The sequence below is a fragment of the Dermacentor andersoni genome, chromosome 1 (assembly GCF_023375885.2).
Source record: "Dermacentor andersoni chromosome 1, qqDerAnde1_hic_scaffold, whole genome shotgun sequence".
Classification (NCBI taxonomy): Eukaryota; Metazoa; Arthropoda; class Arachnida; order Ixodida; family Ixodidae; genus Dermacentor; species Dermacentor andersoni.
This window is the reverse complement of record NC_092814.1, coordinates 263,605,698-263,629,430: the sequence shown is the minus strand read 5'-3', so window position 1 is coordinate 263,629,430 and position 23,733 is coordinate 263,605,698. Positions and strand designations below refer to the sequence as shown.

The following is a 23,733-nucleotide window of genomic DNA, read 5'->3' as shown; positions in this document are numbered from 1 at the left end:
CTACGCACAATGCGAATGTATACGCCAGAGAGACGGCGCTTTTCCGCCACATTTCAGGCATTGCGGGCACCGCATCCCACCAAGGTACGCGCTAAAAAGCTCATTTGTTCTCAAAACAATTCTTACGGAAAAGCGGTTCCTCAATGGCCAACGTTTAGGCTTTCTGGCTGACTGCCTTCACTGTTTTGCACTTTGGACATCACGATTAGCTGGCGCCTGTTCTTAAAGGGACACTAAAGAGAGAACCTAAATCTGCTTATAGACGTAGCATATATTGAACGCTCCTTTCTTCCCATTAATTTCGTAAAAATAGGTTACATATTAGGAGAGAAAACGACGTTCAAAGTTCCGTTTATAGAATTTTGCGCCAAAACCCCAGCGCCGGTAAACGTCAGTGTGACGTCACGGATTTCAGAGTATTTTAACGCATCCGCGGGCCGCGTTGGCTCGGTAATGGCACCCGAAACTTGCCACATTGAAACTGTGGCTCCTTTAGATCACAATGTAATCCATTTTTTTTTCTACCGATAAAGAATTGACTAGACCCAACTGGACTCCGTCAAAATCTGTGACGTCATGGCGAGCTGGTAGGGGAACCACAAGAAGGCGTCGCCACCCACCTTTCCTTTTCGCAACTTCTCTGGCGTCTCCTCTCGAAGTAAGAGCGCTGTTGTTCGGTGTTGTAGAAGGGTTATTTACGAATCCAGGTGAAATAATTTTTTTTTTGTTTGGAGCGTCCGCGAACTATTTTATCAATGAATGAGGGTCTAGTGCCCGCAAGTTCCTATTCACAAAAGCTTCAGTTACGTGAGTGGCGTTTTTGTCACTGGCCGGTGAAGCGAGCCCATTCGACGAGAAGCAGTCTAGGCGATGGCGAGGCGTAAGCCAGAGCACAAGAAAATCAGGAGTGGCGCTTGTGCGCAAGAGAACTTTGCTGCGTTCAGCTCAAGGGCAAAGCGGTTTGATACACAGTGCGACACAAGTGTGGATTATCGGGCAGGCTGATCATGTTGAATTACACAGGGTGTACTTTTTCAGACGGTACAATTTTTTAATGTAAACACGGTTGCAAGCGCAGCGAACAAGGCGTTTTTGCAGACGAGTTCATAGGCGGGGCGGACATACTTTGCCGCTAATAACTGAGATTCAGAACACAAATTAACAAAAATATCATAATTAACTTCTCTATTAGTTCCTTAGGGGCAGTTGTTTATATGACGAAATTGAAGGCAGTCATGTTTCAATGTAACCTCATTTTTTTTTAAAGAAATCCTTGAAAATCGCACGTAATTCGAGTTATTTATCGTCATCGAATTTCAACGATAAATCCGGGCAACATCGAAACCGAGCGTCACGAGAACGTATAGCGAAGGAGGCCCTCGCTGTCACACCCGACCGAAAGGCCCGTGTGACGACAAGCGCGAGGTAGGTGGAAACCGAGCGTCTGGGCCAGTCGCCGCAGCTGCTGATTGCTACGGCACACTCCGCCTGGCAAGCCTGTGCGGGCTGTGTGTCGGGTCGGAATTTGCCGCGGCGTGCTGTCATTCAAACTTGGCCCCACACTTCTTTGCGTCGCCGTCTGACGCGCAGCGGGACGCGCTCAGTCTCGATATGGTCTGGATTGAGCTCTGGAACTTGACGTTGAATATCTCGCATCAGCTGCGATTTTCAAGTACTTTAAAAAAATGGGTGCGTATAAATATGTCTCCAGCTACAAATTGGTCATCGGGACAACTGTCCCAGAGGCACTAATAAAACCAATTTAATTAATGAACTGTTCGTAATTAGACTTCTGAAGCTCACGTTATTAGCCTTCAATTATGTCCGCCTCGCCTAGGAACTCGCCAGAAGAAACGCCACGTTCGCGGCACTTATTACTTTTTTATAAAAAGCCTATATTGTCTAAAAAAAAACAGTCTGTATATACTGCCCGTTGCTCATGAAAAATGGGACAGTAAAACTAGACGGCTAGAATCGTCACGGGTGATGCAACCTGACATGCAACCAGTACTTGTATAAGGCGTGCATGCAACTCGGCGCAAATGTTTGAAACAGCAATTCATTTGGAAGGAAGCGACGAGCAGTACTCACATTGTAGATGGCATAAATGAAAGGATTGTAGCAGGAGTTACTCATGGCCAGCCAGTGCGTACAGAACCATATGATGTTTATGTACTTGTACCTGCATGGAACGTGGAACGCAGTGACAGATTTAGATGATGGAACACACAGACACAAACACGCACACGCACACACACACACACGATCAGTCGACCGGACAATGGTACGCGGAACTTAACGAGGCTTTCACGGCCTTGGTACACTTGCAGCGCGACCTCGAGCTTGGAGCAGCGGCACATTGCCGGTTTGTGTAGAAAGCACCACGTGCACCTTGCGCGCTACGAAAGCGCTGCTGATGTTTCCACGGTCCACAGGCCTTAACGTAACACTTCGAATGGTTTTACTGTGTATGTGCTGCTGGCACGTGTATGTAGTCAATGTGTAGGCCGTAATTTTCACTCAGCCCCTGGAGTAGCATGCCCGGCGATCATTCAGGCTAAGACCTCGGGCTTATTGTAAAGGTCTCAATCTTCCTGTCTCTCTCTTTTAACAAGGCTCTCAACGCGCAAATGCTTGGCGCCGGATCATGGTGATTGGTGTTGCCGGTGTTGGCTTCCCCTGCATCAGTGAGCCCTCCGTTAGTCTCTGCAAGAAATGACTGCACTTGCTCGCCACGCGCGGCTATTATTTCTAGATTGTTCCTTTGTGCGCACGCCTTTCTCATCTGGTTTTCCTGCTGCTGTGGGGCACATGCGCGGGTGTCTGCACACAGGCCCTAATGGCGACAACATAAACTCAGTCCAGCGGTACATTTGTTTCTTATGTGTGTCCCTATGACTGCGTTCGTCCATATTTGTACTGAACATGCCTTTTGTTCAAGCACCGGATTTGTTTGCGCAGAATCTGCGTGAGTGGCCGTCAAGAAGAAAATGTTCCGAGAGATACAACATGCGAAGACATGAGAAGTGCTGCCTGTCGGCCAGAAATCAAATACAGGTACCTCAGCCTTTGTCATGAAAAATACGTGTAATACATGATATATATATATATATATATATATATATATATATATATATATATATATATATATATATATATATATATATATTAGAGAGAGAGTTCCAGAAATTCAAATTCCCGTCGACAAATTATGGCCTATTGTCGAGTTGTTACATTCTGCCCGAGTTGGTTTGTTGTTCACGATTAATCTTTTCCACTCCCATCCTCCCCTTTTATTAAATGCCTTGAATTATCCGTAACAGAGCAAAATTTTGTCAATTTTTTGTGACACAATACGGATGACGTGTTCATAATACCCGTAAGGCCGCACTGAAATAAGCTTCTGTCAGCCAGGGTGCATTCTGTAAGTGTCCACCTAGTGGACATGTCCATTTCGTTTTCTGAAACTTCGTTCACAGAAACTCCTCTGGGATTTGTCTAAGTATGCGTAAGCATTGTGTCCCTTGCTCCTCTCTGCTGTGAACTGCGACGCAAGGTGAATCGACGACGCAAGCAAACTTTTATAATTTTAAAATATTTGCATAATTCAACTAGGTAATTAACTAATTAAGCGGAACACAAAAAATACTATAAGAGTGCTCCACGACGGCAAACCACATGCCGTTGGTTTCATTCAGCTGAGGCTAACCACTTTTTTTTTAATCCTTCGCACAAGTTACGTGAAACACCGTGTATATGAAAAAGCCCGTTTTTTTTTTTTTTTTTAAACAAATGCGTTTAAGACTCTAACAAAATTGCAATATTTCGAACTAAGGCTGATCGGCAGAATTACTAATACTGCGTCACGTTGCGAGGTCTTTTACGGCACGTATTGTGAATTACGCACAATCAGGTGATGACATGCTGGATGGTTGTGCGCACTTACTTGTCAATCTTGGGGAACACTTCGCGGAGAACATTGTAGAGCTGGTAAGGAAGCCAACAGAAGGCGAACAGCGCCACGATGACAAACAGCATCTTGATCACCTACGTTATAGAAAGAGATAACAGATCCATAGGTTCACTCGGCACCTCGATATAAACAAGCGGGAAACAGACGAGAGAAGAATTTGATTACCGCGCACTCTGTTGGCTCTCATCGCGAATCAGCTCTGACAGAGGGCCATGACAGCGCACTTATTCGAACACTTGTGCGAGTCGCTAGTGTTGACACGGTACGTTTGTGCTGGCAGACGCCCGCGTAGTTAGCAAAATATTGACTTTTGGCATACTGAAAGACGTGAGAATGGCATGGAAAGAACCTAACTTGCTTAACGAAGGCGCGCAAATGCACGCAAAGTATAGAAGTGCCAGACGCGCGAGCTGCGGAGGTTGTACTGAGGAAGTGAAACAAATGCAATGAAGACATTCGTACACTGGGTGTGCCGTACATAACAGTGCACTCAGGTTAACCGATTGGTGCTTCAGCCATGGCGCCAGCCAGACACTCGACGAATCTTACGTCATTCATCGCGTCTTTAGTGTGTGGTTAAGAGATTCTCTCTTCTGATCACCATAATGTAGCTTATCTGTCTTGCATTCTAGCGAGCTTTGTATGCACGTAATCATACTTTTTTATTGCGATAGCAATTATAGGGGCACTCCAGGCGAATTTTTGCCGTTGCCGTGATGTTCCGTATAAAGTCCAAGTGCGATAAGATCCTATATCACGACCCGCGGCACCCTATGCTGTAGGCGCGAGGTAAAGCGTCGGACGGTGAGCAAAAAAGAACGACGCCTTGATGCGGGCCGTCTTGCCGCTCGCCCAGTGTTGTGCGCGCAATGCGAAGGGAGGGGGGGGGGGGAGGAAAATGCAAATCTTCAGCGGTTACAAAAGTTGCATGAGCCGAGATGGCTTGCAACTTAGTGTCGCGGCGTGTTCTCGCGGGCCTAGTGTTGCAGGTCGCGTAATCAAAAGTTTGGAAGACGCGTTGAAGCTACGTACAGGTAGCAGGAAGCATTCGCTCGCCGCTGCTGCCGCTCGTCATCGCACCCGCAATTCCGACATCGAGTGGCCGCGGTCATGGAGTCAGACCTTTTCATGTTTACCTGTGCGCGAAACAGCACGCTTGGTAATTTAGTCAGTAAGCGAATGTTTACTGCAATTTATATGGTCGCTAAAACTACTGACGTCACTTAGTATAGCTGTCTAATGATTTGTTGTCGCAATCAATACTTCGCCTTTCGGACAAAATTGCGCCTTTCTGGGTTTGGATGATCATGTTCGCGGGATATTCGTTCAATTTTTCGTTTCACTGTACATAAGCTCTAATTGTGTTTGCGATTTTTTTTTGTCTTCGTGTCTCTGCGTTCAGAAAAAGGCATGTGTTATACATTCATAGGACTAGATGAAGATTGAGACAGCAAGTAAGGCATCAAGAAGAAATAGCACGGAGGTTAATCAAGGTCGCACCCGGTAGGCTACCTTACACCTGGGGAAGGAGGAAATAAAGACAAGAAGGGAATAATAAGAGTGAATTTGCGCACGCTCGTGTAACCCAATCGCCTTCAAGAAGCGCATTGGCGTTTTGGTGGCCTTGTGAATACTCTAGAGTCCTTGGGCCAAGGTTCCGGGACCTTCGCTCCCCAGAAGGATCTGTCGTCTAAGCGGCCGAGACTAGTACGCAGAGCACACCATCGACAGTCGAGAAGGGTGGAAGGGGGTGCGGAGTGCGCCTTGCAGTGTACTTTGGGCAAGCGAAGGGCTGGTCACAACAGGCGGGTTTCATTAATGTCTCGAAGTTACAACCTCGACGATGATAGGCACAGCGCCTGAGAACTCCGAACAAAACTGTAATTGTCTAGCTATAGTTACCGCGCCCCCCTCCTTCCCCATTCCGGGTCTCTATTATGCGAACGTAGATCGCAGTGCCCGGTAGTTTTCGTGTGTCATTCTCACCGCAGCGTGGTCTCCACGGCCAAGAATAGAGCGATGCTCAGCAGATGAATTTCATAGCCGCTGAGCCAGAGGCGCTGCTGTTGTAGCATACGTTGTTGAAGAGGGGCAGAAGAAAGTGGGCAGAATTGGGAAAGGCCTTGTTCTTTTTTCTCGTGCTGGGACGCGAGAAAGCGATCGATGATGGTGATACAGTATTGATTCTGCTTTCAGTCTGAGTTTCAGCCTAAGCTCACAGCATCGTAAATTATTAAATTATAGCCCGACACAATATTTTTTTTTAATTTTTTATTTAGAAGAATACCACCAGCCTGAATGTCAGGCTTTAGGCAAGGGTAGGCGTACAAAGCAAACGTGACATTGCCGCATTTCATACATGGGATCGTACATCATCATACACAGGATCCCAAGTATTGAGCTGTTGAAAAAAAAAATGATAAAAAGGAAAGGAAGAAATAAAGAAAGAAAAACAGGAAGAAAGAAATAAGGAAAGCCGTACGAACAAAATTATGGAGGTTAATCTTTTCATTCAAATTTTTAAGCAATAGTAGTAAACGAAAGTGCCGGACATGTAATGTAATGTATATGTAATGGTATTCCATGGTGAATCTTCGTTTTATTTGTGTAATGATACTTTCACTGGTCGATATGCATGAGCGTCCAGACATACGCATGCATATACCCATTACCAGTGCAAAAGTTATTTGCATATATAGTACCTCGGACACTAACAAAAAATTATGTATTTCCTGGTGCACAAAGCTGCCATAGCAGACAAGCTACAAAAATAGAAAGGGAGGCATTCATATCATATTTGTTTTCAGATTTCTTTTAAACAGATGGACTAATATCGAAAGTATAGCGTGTTCGAATCTGACATGACACTGGAGCCCTGTATGTCCCGAGCGCAAAACGGTAAATATTTTGGCGTGTAATTTCCATAGAGACTTTGCTCTTTCTCAATATGTTCTCGGTCAAAGCGAAACTTCGTCGCAGGAACGCTCACTTCATTCAGTTTATCACCAGCCTGCAGCGCGCGTTGATACTTCCCCACTTACGCTTGTGCATACCGAAAATGATTTGCAAAGGCGCATACGCTACGCGGAGTTCACGCTGGGCACCCTTACGCACCACAGAACCTCACCAATGGCTGCGGGCGAAACAAGAGAGGGGCTTACGAGGGCCACTTTTGCATACTTCGCTCGCGAAACCGCAGCATTTCGGTCCACTCAGAATACTGAAGGAAGCGCAATCTGATTCGTAATCGCATTGTTCTATGCGAACCCCCTCGCAAGAGCGGAACAGAAACAGTAATCTAATTCTCACTGCTTTCAAAACGGCCGTGTTTTTTTTTTTTTTCGGGGGTTGGGGGGAGAGGGGAGAGGGGAGGGGTCGCACAAAAAAAAAAGAAAAAGAATGAATAACAACAAAAAATATAAAAGAGCACCAGCTCACCAGGACAGTGCTGCTTTCCCGTCGCAAATGGAAGTTCACGATTCTGCCGTATAAATATCCAGATTAAAACTGTGCGTGGCTTTCGCTAAACGAAATGCCGAAGTGAAAATGTTAACATTTTCTGCATCGTGTCGTTTCATCTATGATGATGAACAAAGCAGCAGTTTTTTGCCGCAGCCGTTACCCGACTGGTACCTAATCCCTTTTCACGTATAATAACAATAAAGAAAGACAGTCCTAAAAAACCAATTCAAAACCAGATGGTTCGGTGTATGTCCCACTTCTTAGAAGGCAGGAAATCAACGCAAATTATGCATCAAAAATATTTGCCAAATGGGATTTTCAATCCTTATAATCGGTCTGTTCGAGCCATGTACTAACGCTCCCCTCTCAGACCAAGCGGCCGATTTAGAAAGAGGAATAAAAAGTAAAACAGTGGACTGATAATGGCAAAAGCAGGAGCGGTGAAGAAACGTTGTTTCTCTCTGCTCTTCCAGCAACCGGTCTTTGCGGGCACCTATAAATGAACGGCACGGATTAAACCTTGACAGAGTTGTATAGCGACGATTATTGGGCTGTTTTAGAGCGGGACGGTTCAGTCGGATGCACACTGCACTTAAAAGTGAAGTCACTATAAAGCCGCTTTTAATACGTAGCACGAACGGCACTAATACATTATTGTTCGGATGGTATAGCGCAAAATAAACAGTCCTCTAAATAGACCTCTATACTCAGGTCAGGGGGCGAGTACGCAGTTCGAAGTTCTCCAATTTTGATCGGAGGCGGATCAAGCTTCGCGCTGCACAGCGGAGCATCCAGAATCGGAAGCGTAAGCTTTAGAATGGCATTTCCGGTCGGCTTATATATAGGCGCGGGTTCTCCGATTTGTGCTAACCAAAACGAGGAGGCAGCGCGCGAAAATATCCCGACCGTCGAACATGCTATACGACGCTCCACTGATGCTGGCACAATTGAAACGGCTCACGTGCGTCCGATTAAAACAAGAGTGCCCGTTTTGAAGCACCATTAAAACGTTGACTGCAGATTTGCTTTTCGTAGCCCAGCACTGTCGCTTCGCGAAAGACGCATATAGCGGCGATTTAAACCCACGGACCGATACTGCTAAGTGTGTAGCCCAGAGCGCGCGAAAGCTGGCCAACTTTATAGGCGCCCAAAGAAGCCGACCCTATATGCTTCTCTAAGCGGAGCGCCTCTGCCGCAACCGCTCTTTTCTGCAACGGCCACTACACTGTCGCCTATGCTGCCTGTGCGTAAACGGCTCCAGACCCTGTGTGCTACGTGCGTTTTTTTTTTTTTTTTTTTTTTTTTTTTTTTTTCTTCGGGGCCGTATGCGTTCCCACGAGGCGTGGCGGCGCGCCTAACGGGCCCCGTACCTATTCGCGGCGGGTTTCCAATTTCCACGTGAAAGCGTTGCCCATGTTTGCAACGAGGCGCCGCAATCTGAAACAAAAGGGCTCTCGCGACCTCACCCGCGTGCTACGAGACTCCGGCCATCTATACCGCCACGCCTGGCGTTATACATGATATATAAAAAGAAGGAAAGAAAAAAAAAAAACGTCACCCAGTGCCAATGTATAGGCTCGCCGAAATCCCATATTCGAGGCACGTTCGCGTATTTGAGCGACCGCCGCCGCCGCCACGGAGAACCGTTTCACTGCCTCGACTCACTCGCTTTTCAGGTGGGCGGCAAGTTGGGCGCCGAGAGCGGATATTGCAGTGTTCCTCGAGGGAAACGCCGATTGGCGCGTTGTGCGCCCAATGCACTCGAAGACGGGAAGCGGCGTCCCGTATACACAATGGCGCTCCACCGAGGCGGAAGAGACGCACTTAGCTCAATGAGTGCACGTTATGCCAGCCGATTGCGGACGGCACGTGCTCCGCTCTCAGTGCCGCGGTGCTGCACCGCATGCCGTTACGGGGCGGGCTATGCACTGCCGCTCTCTGCCACGATTTCGCGCAGGTTTATTCGTTCACTCCGCCTGGGGGTGAAAAAAGAATCTCGCCAGAGAGCCAGTAGAGACTACAGGCAAGTTTCCCACCAGTTGCAGCGACGCCGATCGTTCACCTTGCGGACAGATTCGAACACAGACGGCCGCGTCGCGTCCCGTCGTGTCTCGTCAGAACGACTGGCACGCCACCCGTTTGCGATGCACGCGCGTGCTGCATGTTGGTTGCGTTTTCACGATGGCAAATGCGACCTCGCCGTCTTACAGTACGTGCGCACAGTGTCGTTTTGTCGTTCATCCGCCACAACCACCTCGAGAACCCGGCGCGGTATCTCAGTGGCTATGCGCTGAAGTCGCGTGTCCGACCCCGGCCACGGCGGCCGCATTGCGATGGGGAACAATTTAAAACACAAAAATGCTCGTGTACTTCTATTTAGGTGCACATTAAAGAACCTCAGGTGGTGAAAATTAATCCGGAGACGTCCCGTACAAAAATGACTGTTGATTAACCATTGATGTATTGCTGGGGAATTGTTGAAACAACGGACTTCAACAAATTTTCAAAAGCACTTGAGTTCGCTCAACACTTGCACAACAATATTACCGTTGAGTGTTCTCAATAAACAATTTATTGGGTAATTTGTGTTGACTTTTGTAGTTGTTTTTTTGTTGTGTAGCAGTTGAGTCCAGTATACAATAATTAGGACTCGCATATGAAGACATTCCAAAAATTTAATGCGAAGCGTTCCAACCTCATTCCTGTCACTTTGCGGCAGGTAGGTTCTTCTTTCGCCTCGTTTTCATAAAAAGAAAATAATGTGTGACCGATGGGGTGGCATTGAACGTCGGCCGTCGAGCCCGGTGCTCTAACCATTAGGCCACGAACGCGCGCATGCTCCTCTCGTTCGAAAGCCAGTAAGTTCTGAAATGCTTGGCGCGTGCGCAGCGTGCCACTTCCTCGTGCTGTCGCTACAGCTGGCGCTTTCAAGCGCCTATCTCCGGGACTGCCCCACTTTCGTAGCCGTTTTCTCTCTCAAAAAACTGCAGCGTTAGACTAGCTTCATGACCGCCCAAATTCATAACGACTTATTTCTTCACCAGTGTACAAATGCCATCGTAGACTAGATGACATAGCAATTGGTACGATCCAAAATGAGCACGTTTCGTGGAGCAGAAGAATGCGAAGTTCACTCGCAAAGACGGTGACTACGCGCATGTGGAGTTCCCCAAAAGTAGACACGGCGGCAGCGCGGCCGGCGATAAGACAGGCGCCGACACGCGACGACGCTACCTTCGAGCATCCGACGCGCTGTGGGAACCGTAGAATCAAAGCGGCGCACACGCTGCAAACATACACGTGAGAGATCTTCGAATTTCCTGCGTCGCACCCTCTGTCCGGAAAGAAAATATAGCTTTTCTTTATTCAAGGGCCGTGGTACTAGATCAAACAACGAACACGCTTTGAGATCGCAGCGCGCAGCCGCTATAACCATTGACTTCAAAGAGCTTCTGATTCAGAAACAGCCGCAACAGTATCGCAGCTAATTGCTGTATCTGCGGCTGCTCCCGACTCTCGCCTTGCAATAAGCATGCGATTTATTTGAGCCTCGCCGAACTGTCGTCCTCCCGTCTCCCAAGCCTGCAGGACAGGTCCCGTATGTTCAGTTAAATAGAACAACACCAAAGGGGAATGAAAGACATAAAGGTCACGGACTCTTATGATACCTTACTTGTCACCTCGTGATCTGCAAAGGTGCTATAAACTATTCTAGTAGCGTTACTTTTGTAAAAACAACAAAATTAGTAGGAATTTTTATTTCTAGGTGGCGCTACGAACGTCAAGGTGGCGTTCGGGTGTGTGTGGGTGTGTGCGCACGCGGTTGCAACCGTTGTAACTTCGTGTTGAACACACTTTTGCAACAGTACACATCGTTACTGCTAGTTTCGTAGTCGCATATTTTGGTCGTAGTATTTATTGTTTACGCTACAAATTAAGTTGTTCTTAAAACTTTATGAAGGTTAGTGGATGAAAAATTAGTACCAATTAATTAGTGGTTTTTCCGTGCGGTTACTTTGTGTTTGAAAGGTTTTTATAATTCCATACGATAGTGAAGCTGTGAGCGGCTTTCGGACTCAGTTGGTTGCTGTTGTGTAGTGAATCACGCCTCGTGCTTTTTGATGAAAGTATTTTTTCTTTTCGGACATCATGACGCACATTTTAGTGAAATGCTTTAACGACGATCAGTGGGACGTTTATCCGTTAAAGTCGTTGGCTTACCCAGCTACTAGTCTTCGACTGATGTGCGAGCCTGGCTGTTTTGATGAGCTGCGCGGCAGAGGTCATGATGCCTGTTGGAGAGAAGGCACCCCGAAACAGTCGCAGCCGAACTTCTGCAGATAGGTAAGTAATCTCGTTTTCTTGGGCACGTAGACTTTTTTTCTATTTTGATATTGACAAGCGTGAGATGTTAAGCACACCGTTCACTTTCTTCGGGCATACCGCATGCCCCGGAGGGAAAGCGCGCGATACTAACGCTCGCTGCCGCCGTCACTTCGTTTGAAACAATAGTAGGCGAAGAGGCAGCGGCGCCCCACGTGCGTAAAGTTGCATTGCTTCATTTGTTCCTGTCTAATGACCTTTCCTTAATTTGTATGAGAGAACACAATTGGAACGTAAGGATCAGCTTCTCAGAGCAGTGCTAATTTTGTACAGTGGTCACGCCATCTTTCATAGGGGTTCACGTGAGCCGTCTAAGCGCTTGTTATCGCGTTCCGATACGTGAGAGGCGCGCTGCCTTTCAAGGTATTTAGGCAGACACTACGAGCTTAGGAGAACCGCGACAAATAATTGTGCAGCACGTGTGCAGCTGTGCTACTTTTGTACCACACTCGTACCGGAAGGCGGTGTTGCACGTCACGCTTACGCATTTCGTAACTATGGCGGCCGCCGTGGCAGTTTGCGGCTCGAGGTCGTGGATATGATCCCTGCAGCGGCCGCATTCCAAAGGAGCGGAATGCAAAAACGCTCGTGCATTGTGCATTGTAGGCACGTAAAAATTTCCAGGAAGTCAAAATTAATACGGAGTCCCCAACTACGACCTGCCTCATAATCAGATCGTTGGTTTCGCACGTAGGACATCGTAATTATTTTTTAAAGTCCGTAGTGACTCATCGTATACCATACGGTTAGTGTGATCACCTTTTGTGCCGTAGCGGTTAAGCGCGCCTAGATTTAGGTTGCGCCTAATGATGGGGCGCACCACAAAATATATTTCGCCTCTTTGGGATTTGCGGAGAACGGCCAACCGATAAGTCGCAGCTTCCGCGCGGTGACTGTACGCGGATACACAGCGCAAATGAACAGAGGTGTGGTGACGACGTCGCCAAAGAACACAGACGCCGACGGGCTCGCCTTATCGCCTATCACCGCCAAAACTACCGCAGTAAGCATCTTTATCTAGCGCGGCGCGTTTCCGTTGAAGGCGTAATGTACAATTTTAATTGGCGATAACCGAAACATGCCACCGTTCTCTGCTGCCTCTGAGCTGGACCGATCGAATGTGCGTTGCTTGCAGAAGCGAAAGGAGTGCCACTCGGCGCGTTGTCGCCTCGAGCACCGTTTGCGCGGTGAAGAATGACGCGTGCATGAAGCTAGCTCACTGCGCAGACGCTACCGCGCAAAACGCGCAAGGACGTGTACACGACATTCTGCACACAAATCGCGTGGGATGATCGGAGACACGCCGGAGCGGCTAGCTTCAAAGAAGCGGTGCATCTTCTCACTCGTACAGGCACGCTCGCATCGCTGTCGGCGTATCTTTAGGTCATTCCTGCTGCTGGACTTCTACTCAAAGATTCGATATCTGCTTGGTATCGGCTATGCACTGTCGCGTGGTCTTTGGTTCTGCGAGAGCCGGGAATATTTCTCCCCGCTGTGAAACATCGCTGTGCCTGTCTTAGCTAACATTTACCGTAGCAACCCATTTCTTCCTTTTCTAGACAGCACTCGTAAAGACTCGCAAATTTTTACTTGCCAGCATAGTGTGTACTTCTATTTTGTGCGTAGTTATGTGCAGTGTGTGGCAGATTCTGAATCCGCACAATCTCATTTTCGGTCCGCATTCCCTTCTCGCAGGTTACGCATGCAGCAAATACCCAGATGCTAAAGTGTTCTACGTCAAGAGCAGCTTGGTGTCGTGCAAGAGACATCCGTTGATATGTGGCTAATTCACTAGCAAGCTCGCATCTCTGTTGCCACTATCCATCAAGTGGGATTTTTAACTATTTTTTGTGCTGCTGTGTGGTGTACTAGCTGCCGCATGGACGCTGTGAAGGCTTACTTTCGATTTGCTCTGGCTTGGGAGGTATTTCCTTTTGCTTGCGAGAATGTTTACCAGCCTAACCAAGTGATATGTGCGTACTGGAAACAGCAGCGCGAACAGAGGCGGACGACGGACGACGAAATAGGTAGGAGCACACACGAGCGCAAGTTTATTTTTGTAGACAGAGGTATTAAAGACGCTGGTCAACTTGACAAAGGTAAAGAGCCGTGCATGTGTGGTAGAAACCGCCACGAGCGACAAGAAAAACAATATGAAAAAGCCGTGTCGTAGAATAAACGTGCGTGAAAAAACGAGAACTATCGGACAAATCTTTCGAAAAAGCGAAATATTTGTCCCATGAGGGATACTACCCAACGAAAAATACTCTTGAGAACTGCAAGTCTTTCCCACTAAGGGCAACAGATAACTTGGTTATGCATTTGTTTCGTTTGTTATCAATAAATATTGCTTCTGGAACTCCTCTGGTGTTGAGGTATAGAGCAGAAAGAACGGTTGTTTCATCACAAAGACCAGAACACAAGAGGACTTATGGAAGAATTATGTATAGATCACGACGAAAAATTCATAAGCAAGATTTCTGTGACCCTTAGTGGGAAAGAGTTGCTGCAGTATTTCTCGTTAATATCACTTACAGGACAAACCTTTCGGTTTTCGTGTTTTTTTTTTTTTTTCGACGCACATGTTTGTTCGACAGGACATGTCTTTCGGTCCTTTTTTGTTGTGCCGGGCCGTTTCTGCTGCACATCCATGGCTTTTTCTTTGTGAAGTTGGCCAATCTGTTTAAAATCTTTGTCTTCACGAATAAACTTCTAGTTGAGTCAGCGTTCATGTGTGATCCTACCTTAATTCTTCCTGCTCGTCTCTGTTTGGGTGGTTGTCAAATATAAACGCACACCGAATTGGCGAAGTCTCCATAGAATTGATACATGAAATACTTGCGCTGTTTATTTCAGAAAGAACGCTATAGGGTCTTATCTCCTCTGTTTTTAACACTGATGTACATTTTTCTAGTTCAACTTCAAGGAGTCCCCTGAGGAAGCCAATAAGAGTGATGGTAACTTCATTTGTGTAAGATTTATGAATTTCATCCATTCAAGGCATGACATGTCACATGCCTGTGGGTATGCAAGTATTCCTACTTTTTAAACATACTAAGCTTTAGTTTTCGGTTCTCATGACGCTGCTTTGTACTGTGCTGCATTCTCCAGGCGCAGGAACCTTCTTTTATGCAGTCAGTGCATGTGTTTTTTTTTTTGTATATATTGGAGAAATATTGTCTTGAGCTTAAATATGCATGTATATCACTTGTAATTTTTTTTTCAACACGGGTGCTGTATCTCCCTTCTTCTTTGTTACTGCTTTGTCCCAATTTTTATGCAACTTTTATGTATTTTATGCAATAAAATTCTGGTAGCATTTTAATAACTTTTTACCTGCGCAAATGAGGTCATTGGTTTTTCGTATACGCATTTGCGTTTTTCACTTTCTAACCAATCTGGCTGTGCAGTCATTGAAACCTTTTCCAATCCTTTATGACTATTTCTGGGGTACTTGATACTGCAAGTGCAGGTGACCATCTATTTGGCACTTTGGAATTGTGTTAGCCATGTGTTACTACCAATTTTCTGGGCTAAATAATTATTTTTTCTCTTATCGTTCAAGGTTTTAGCCTTGCCCTATCTCTTTATTGACTGAGGTACCACTTAGTTGCTGTGTATAGTGAAAAAGGCCCCAAAAAGTGCTCTAATTAGCTTTGTGCAAGTCCAGAAAAATTAACTGAAAATGAGCTCACTAAATTGAGGAAATACCACCAACAAACTCTTCTGTACCTCAATTCAACATATACAAATGGTGTACTGTTCTTGCAAACCTGGCTCGTCAGAAACATGATTCAGGTGTTCACCATGCCCGACAACTTTCTAAATGATGTCTCATCAATTAATAGCTAAGTTGAGTGATGTTATTTTATAAAATAATTAGGCAACCTGAAAATATATACATCTCGAAGACAAAAAGCTCAGACAAGTCTACTTTGGTACTACATTAAATTTTAATCGCGGTGAAAGACGTGTGCTAAAGCTTGTATATATTTACGTGGTCATTTGTTTCAAGTCTGTTATTTTGCCTTCTCACAGTCAGCCGTAACTGTTCCTGCGATGGATTAGAGTGCGAAACATTTTAATGTAACGTATTCAGATGTGTGTATTCACACGCAAGCAGCTTCAAGTGTTGATATGTTCAAAGTTGGTTGTTAAAAGGGTATGCTTAAGCCCTGCCTTTTGAGTCGCTTTGCCTTCTAGTGACAAACTTAAGTCGCAAGTGAAGACCACAATGATCGTTTTGATTGAATTCATATGTATTGTTTTTTTTTTCAGATGTATTTACACTGTTAAGAGTGCTGTAGGTACTAGCCTATGTCTCCAGGTTCGATGTAGTGGTGCCTTATGTACTGTAATAATGTTTCATGGGCACGCATCTTTAGTGTAAATAAAGGTACTTCAAATTGATCAGTCTCTCCTTTGCTTTTGTTTGTGTTTGTGAAAGTTATGAGCAGGCACCGGGGCATGCAAGTGTGAATAGCAAAGCGATTTCAATATAGGAATAAAAATCCACTAGCCCAACGAAATGTCAATCATATTTCAATGGAGACTTCTGAAATCTCAATGCCATCTCAACTGGGCCACAACGTACTTTTCAGTGCTGTGACAACAATAACTCAACAACAGGTCAACAGAACTACCACAACGTCAATTCAATGCAGCATTAATGGTAACCCAACAACCATTCAACAAAATGAACACAACGAGCCGTCTAAGCGCAATGGAATTTCAATGATAACTTAACAATTCAACATTGAGACACTCAATGGTGTTTCAATTAAATTTCAGTGGCCAATATTCAAGACCACTCAACAGTCAGCCCAACAATTCTCCAACAAAATTTCCACAATTCTTCAATGAAAAAGTTAACATAGACCAATAATAATTTAATGCCTTCTCAATAATTTTTTTTGTACGGGACCAACCACCACTATACGGCGTGCTTCATAATCCTGTCGTGGTTTTCGCACGTAAAATACCAGATTTTTTTAACTACCTCGAGAATGCACAAGGCCGAGATCCGACCGCGTAATTCTATATATTTCCAAACAATTGACAAGAAATAAAGAAGCACGGAACTGTCCACAGGGGCGAAACATGTAATCATTACGCGTATAGCTTCTTTTCACCCGACTTGCGCGGTAACTTGAACTTTGTATGCACAGCGAGACAGCTCTGTATAAATCTCGTACGTATAGGCGGGCAACCTATTCGCTCACTGCTGCCCCCTTTCAGGATGAAGCGCGCCGAAAGAAGAGCCGATCGAAAACGTTCTGTCATGTTTACGTGCGCAATGCTGTTGCTTTAAGCTGTAAGTGAGATAGCATGTATTGGCCGCAATGGAATTAGAATCGTGGGTATTTTCCATGATATGTGTCCGAATTTCGCTAGACAGTCGCGTCTGTTAAGAACCACAGCAGCAATAGTATTAAAAAATATAACAGTAATAGGGCGCTGTTTGTATGCAATTTCTTGTTAAGAACTTAGTCAAGTCTTTTGTGGCACGCTTTCGCAAGCCTTTGTACTCCTAGCACGTAACTTCACCCAAAACAACTTCAAATTATCATTTGGACAAATATGCTTGCGGTAAGTGGTAACGATTTTCCGCTACGCAACAAAAGCAAGGTATGGAGTATGAGCTGATGTGCGTGCGTGCGTGCGTGCGTGTGTGTGTGTGTGTGTGCGTGCGTGCGTGCGTGCGTGCGTGCGTGTCTGCCTGTGCGTGCGTGCCATGCTTTGCACTTCAGAAATTTTCTAACAAGGAGCTGAATAAATTTAACTATCTGCTCACGTGCTACAACGTCAAAAAGGCGCAACTGAAATAGCGCTAGCGCTTTGTTAAAGTCCCTATACGTAGCGAGACGAGTTGCTAATGTGCATAAATCCTTTCTATTTGTTTGCAGAAAATATTGCAGAAAATCAAGTCAAACATCGTCATCGGAAATGACCAGGTGTATATGGAATGGTCAAACTTGATTTCTAAAATGCGTCGTCTATTTACTGAGCCCATCACCTGTAGTAGTACATATTGACCAGAGAGATGAGGTGCAGATGTGCTGCCCCGCACACTCGGTTTCGCCGGAGCTCTTCCCTGCAGCATTGTCGCGTATACCGCGTCTTCGCTGCACCCGGTCACGCTATGCGAAGCACAAGCGCTCACTACGGGGGGTCTCCGGGGCCCGAACCCCCTCCGGAGTTTTCTGGGGGGGGGGGGAGACAGAGCCACCCACCCGGAAAATGTTGAAGCCTACTCCCCCCCCCCACCTAACGTGTCATTAACAGAGTTTTGTCACCCATATCATTTGAGGTTTCATTTGACTTGCCTGTACCATTTCACCTAAACTTTTATTGGGGCTAATAGCTTACTGCATCATTGTTGCATGGCGCGGACATGCACAGCTTTTAATTCATAATTTCACTTAATTTCTTCAAATCCTGACAATAGGATGACAAGCGCGATAGGAGCATCCGCGAGGGCTGGCTCATCCGTATTTTCTCACTTCGACGTTGTTTTAAATTTGAAACACGATGCACATACACATAATATTTAAATAAATGCACAGGACAAAGCTTGTTATATTTTTGAAATACGAAAATGTAGCCAATTAACAATTATTTCTATAGGTATGGATAGCCCATGCCGAGAGAATGAATACGTTGCTGTATCTTCACCTCGCTTTAAATTGCTTTGCGTGCTTTTTTGACCCTGAAAAAGAGCTTGCAGAGTTCAGTGACCCTTTCGCCAGAGCCTTTCATCAATGGCGTGTGAAATGCTCGTGAATAATATGTGTTTCAGTATTGCTTCTCTTTCCAGTAGAACAATGCTAACGACTCATGAAAAAATAAAGAAAGAGAAATTCTTCCAATAAGTTACAACCTTTATTAGGGATGGAAACATCATCACTTGCTTGCAGAGAACATAAATATATATACAGGGTGTCCCAATTAACTATGATGCACCAAGATTTAAAAGAAGTGCAATTGCATTTCTCGAAGTAAACCTAGTGCATATCGTTTCCGCCATTAATATTTTCGTTACTGAGATTTATTTAAGTAATTGTAGTTAATTGTATAACTTAAGACGTCCTATATATCCTAATTATCAAAGCGTTAATAAGGCATTTGTATAGTTACAGCCAAGGCACATCTAATTGCGGTATTTTCAGCGACGTACTAATTGCGTACTATCTTTGTCCGACTGATAAATAAACCCCGCGAAATATGAAAAACATCACTTGACTGCGCTCCCACCCGCACAATAAAGCAGCGCCCTCGAACAGGCCCAGTCTGCGTTAGTCAGAACGAAATTAATGAAATAAAGAAAAACATTGTAATCGAGCCTTATCTGCAGCGCGCTGGCCGAAGTAACACATCGCGTTTGGTGTTAGTTTGAAACAATCTTTGATAGCTGTTGTCTTAGCGTAGATAAAATGCAGGGATGTTTTTTTTATCTCTTTTTTTTCACAAAACCTATCACCACAAAATCGAATTGACAACGTCACTGCAAAGGTTTAAAGGTGCGTTTTGTTTCGTCCCAGTCGCCGTGTCTTTCTCTAATGAGCAGAAGGAAAACGTGATCGTCGCCTTGGGAGCTGCAAATGGCAACAAGAGGAAGGCTGCAAGTACATATGTCAGTCATGGAAGTGTTGCAGTAGACTAAGCGCATCGACTATCATCAGAAATTATGGAAACCTGAGACAAACTGGCAGCTTCCGCAAACAGCGGCGGAGGACTCCATCTATGAGTCCTGGCCTACGCGTGGATGTTCTAGCATTTATGGCCTCAAACCCTCATGCTAGCGTGCTGACCGTGGCTGCCCAGGTACCAATTTCCAAGATATCAGTTCGGAGGATTCTAACTCAGCCTTTCACTCGTACCACCTTAACCTGCACCAATGCTTGGAAGATAGGCACCAGTAGAATCGTCTACATTTCCTGAATTGGGTCCTCACAAAAGCCGATGAGCCACCGGATTCTTGAGCAAATTTATGTGCACAGATGAATGCAACCTTTGCAGAATCGCCCAGGTTAATTTGCATAATAGACACTATTGGAGTGACTCCAATCCACACTGGGTAAATCGTACTCGGCACCAGTACCAGTGGTCGTTCAATGCGTGGTGCAGAATTTACGCCGGTGCTATAATCAGTCCCATCTTCTTCGATCACACACTGAGTCCTTGAAGAAGTGGTGGATGAGTTTCTCAGCGAATTCCCGCTGTCACGTCTTCCACTTCTGTGGTATTAGCAAGATGAAGCACCAGCACACAGCAGCAGCCGAGCACGAAACTGGCTGGATGCGACTATTGATGCGCAATAGAGTGGAAGGCACGGGCCTGTAAATTGGCCGGCTAGGTCACCGGACCTCTCTCCAATTGATTTCTTTTTTTTGGGGTTATGTGAAAGATCGTGTTTCCACTATCGAGACGACGACGTCAGGTGAGCTCAAGGCAAGGATAACGGACGTCTGCCGCAGAATTCCAGCGTCGGTCATCAAGAAAGCCACTGAAGATGTGAAAAGCGAACTTCGTACTGCAGTAGCTGCAGAAGAAGACCTATTCGAACACATCCTCTAGGCAGCAGCTGGTGTTCAACGGCGCTTACTAATTCACAGATCATAAGGGCACACTGAAATCTGATGGTTTTCTTTTTCTGTTATTTTTTTGTGCAGACATACGGATTGCCAACTCGACTCATTTAGTAGTGGTACACTTTCTTGAACGCAACGGCTTTTCCTTATCTCTACACGTGGGTCGCTTCCCAGCCTGTTTATTTCGTTTTTATTTTTTGCCACGAGATTGTTTTCACAGTAGCTATACGCAGCGTTTATACTCGGACTCACAAAAAGAGAGAGAGGTGCTGCAGTTTCTCCGGAAAGGCAAAGCAGTATTGGCGAAACGAAGTACACGACAGTTACACGAAGGAAGATTACACCACCGAGAAACGCCAGATTCTTCGTGGTGCGATAATACTCAGGCTGTGAAATTGAACTGTCAACGACTTCGTGGTCTTAAAAAATAAGTTATGGGGTTTTACGTGCCAAAACCACTTTCTGATCATAAGGAACGCCGTAGTGGGGTACTACGGAAATTTGGACCGCCTGGGGTTCTTTAACGTGCACCTAAATCTAAGTACACGGGTGTTTTCGCATTTCGCCCCCACCGAAATGCAGCCGCCGTGGCCGGGATTCGACCCCGCGACCTGGTGTTTAGCAGCCCAACACCGTAGCAACTAAGCAACCACTGCGGATTACTGTGAGGTCTTGTCAATGCGAATGCTCATATAAGGCCGTCATTTCAGTGAACAATTCCTCGAGGCTACACGAAGTTTCTTCAAGGTGCAACTCTTATTAAAGTTTATATATATATATTATTATTATGATATTATCGGTAGATACCCGAGAGACGAGCCGCCGTGAGAACGACGACCAAGTGGGTCTGTGCCTTTGGCGCGAGTGAATGTCGGCCTGGCGCTCTGGCTCCAGTCTAGTGTAAATAGTCTGTAAGTAGCCTCTTTTGTCTGTCTTTCTACACGTAACATTCTGGTGGAGGTCAGCGATCCCCGTCCTCGCGACGGAACTCCGGAGTGGTCGGTACGTCGAGCTTGTCACCATGCCTCCCGGTGACGAGCCCGCCTCTGCAACGGCCTCGGCTGGTCCGACTGCTCCCGTCGTCACGGTCGCCCAACATCGCGACCCTGGTGTGTTCTCTGGCATGGAGGGACAGGACGTTGACGAATGGCTCAAGCTAGATCAACATGCCAGCGCTAATAACAGGTGGGACCCAACCATTGTGCTCGCCAATGTCATCTTTTATCTTGGCGGCACGCCACGCGTGTGGTACCAGACGCATGACGAAGAGATCAGCAGTTGGGACTCTTTCAAAGAAAAGCTACGGGAACTGTTCGGCGACCCCATTGGCCGCAAGGTTGCCGCGAGAAAGGCTCTTGCGTCTCGCGTTCAGACATCTACAGAGCCGTACGTTTCCTACATCTTCGACGTCTTGGCTCTATGCCGCAAAGCTGACGATGCTATTTCTGAATCAGATAAAGTGTCACATGTCCTAAAAGGCATCGCCGACGACGCTTTCAATTTGCTTGTTTTCGGCAATGTCTCGACAATCGACGCCATCATTAAAGAATGCCGTCGCCTTGAACAAGCCAAGAGCCGTCGTATCACACACCGCATCACGCGGCTACCCAACACCGCTGCTACGTCGACATGTGAGGCTCGATCGCGTCAGGCCACCACCTGTGACGACGTCACCCGTATTGTTCGCCGCGAGCTTGAGGCCGCCTGTTCGCCAGCTTTCTCCACGACGCCTCCCGATCCGCCAGCAACCACGATTGCCATGATTCAGGCCGTAGTCCGACAAGAATTTGAGAACATGGGTCTGAACTCCGTGTGTTCAACATCTCAACCCAGCGTTCCCCAGTTCTCCACCGGCCCTCCTCGTCCCCGAGAGTCATTTTCCGCCACATCTCGCCGCAACCCGTCCGATTGGCGTACCCCTGATGACAGACCAATCTGCTTTCACTGCTGTCGCATCGGCCACGTCGCTCGTCACTGCCGCGACCGATGGCCTCCGCCTCCTCGGACATACGCCGCCACTTACTCCCGCACCTTTGGACCTACTGTTCCCTATGCCACCCGCCATGAACCCACTGCCGCTGATGCTCCTGCTCCGAACCTTCACTACAGCCGCTCGCCCTCACCTCGACGCCGTCAGTCCCGTTCGCCCCAACCCCGCCGCTTCTCTTCGCCGCCTATCACCTCCCGGGCCCAGCCGGAAAACTAGGCACTGCAGCTTCTGGAGGTGAAGCTGCGTTGTCGACACTGCCCTCAAATCCTCTGCTCACGTTAAACACGAACCAAAACCTTCTTGACGTTGACGTTGATGGATATCCTGTCACGGCACTTATCGACACAGGGGCACATCTTTCTATTATGAGTGCTGCCTTCCGACGACGACTGAACAAGCTCCTCACCCCAGCGTCGGCACGCGTCGTCCGCGTTGCGGATGGCGGTACTGTGCCTATCATCGGCATGTGTACGGCACGTGTTAGCATCGCCGGCCGCCACACTCCTGTCCTCTTCACCGTGATTGCTCACTGCCCCCACGACCTCATTCTCGGCCTCGATTTTCTCTCCGCGCATTCTGCTCTTATTGACTGCTCTGCCCTTCGCCTTGAGTTACCGATTCTCGCGGAACCTTCTGACGCATCCCAGTGCCGCCTACGCCCCACTGGCTTTATTTGCCTGCCGCCAAAATCAATAGCCTATATTGAACCCTTGTCTTCCCCACCAGTCCCTGATGGCGAGTACCTCGTTACTCCTCTGCGCGACATTCCACTACAGTATGACGTTACCGTGCCTCACAGTATACTTACTATTACTGCGAACCGCACTTTCATGCCTATCTTTAACTTTGGATTGGCGAAGCAAATTCTACCACAAGGTATTTTGCCTTGCCAACGTTGATTGTCTCGGCGACCATCACGTGGCAAATTTATCAACCGATCCTTCTTGCGAGCTTAGCAGGCCTCTCGTGCCAGCCTCGGCCGCCGATCCCAAGATACAGAAAATGGTTGCGACGGACCTGTCTTCTGCGCAGGCTGAAGACCTTTATCGAGTATTATCGGCCTACAGAGATATTTTCGACTTCGACGATCGCCCTTTAGGCCAGACGCTCGCGGTCAAGCATCGGATTCTTACTGGCGATGCTACTCCTATTCACCGACGACCGTACCGAGTTTCTGCGTCGGAACGATATCTCTCCCGATACTATCGGAATACTACCCCCCGGCGGCAAAAGCGCCGTCACGGTGCTGTTAAATATCAAAGGCGGGTGGAGGGTTGTGGGGCTTGAGTCGGGCGACGTGGACAATGTCACTGGTTGTCACAGCGGAGGACGTA

The 23,733-nt window shown here is 46.7% G+C and overlaps 1 protein-coding gene and 1 long non-coding RNA gene across 4 annotated transcripts in view; one reads left to right on the top strand and one right to left on the bottom strand.

The window, feature by feature from the left end:
• Positions 1–23,733, bottom strand: part of LOC126548160 (RYamide receptor-like) — a 331,757-nt gene that overhangs the window by 26,513 nt on the left and 281,511 nt on the right. For all 3 annotated transcript variants that reach the window (XR_007602875.2, XM_050196286.2, XM_055063052.1), the window contains exons 2-3: positions 3,947–4,047; positions 2,092–2,182 (exon numbers count right to left, since the gene is read on the bottom strand). Coding sequence is in view for 2 of the 3 variants with exons in the window: in XM_050196286.2 (XP_050052243.1) it covers positions 2,092–2,182; positions 3,947–4,047 (192 nt within the window). In the remaining variant the exon portion in view is untranslated. The remainder of the gene's footprint in view (positions 1–2,091; positions 2,183–3,946; positions 4,048–23,733) is intronic.
• On the top strand, positions 11,526–16,234 carry LOC129380881 (uncharacterized). The gene is made up of 2 exons (XR_008609083.2): positions 11,526–11,779; positions 13,514–16,234. It is a non-coding gene; the product is annotated as an uncharacterized lncRNA (long non-coding RNA).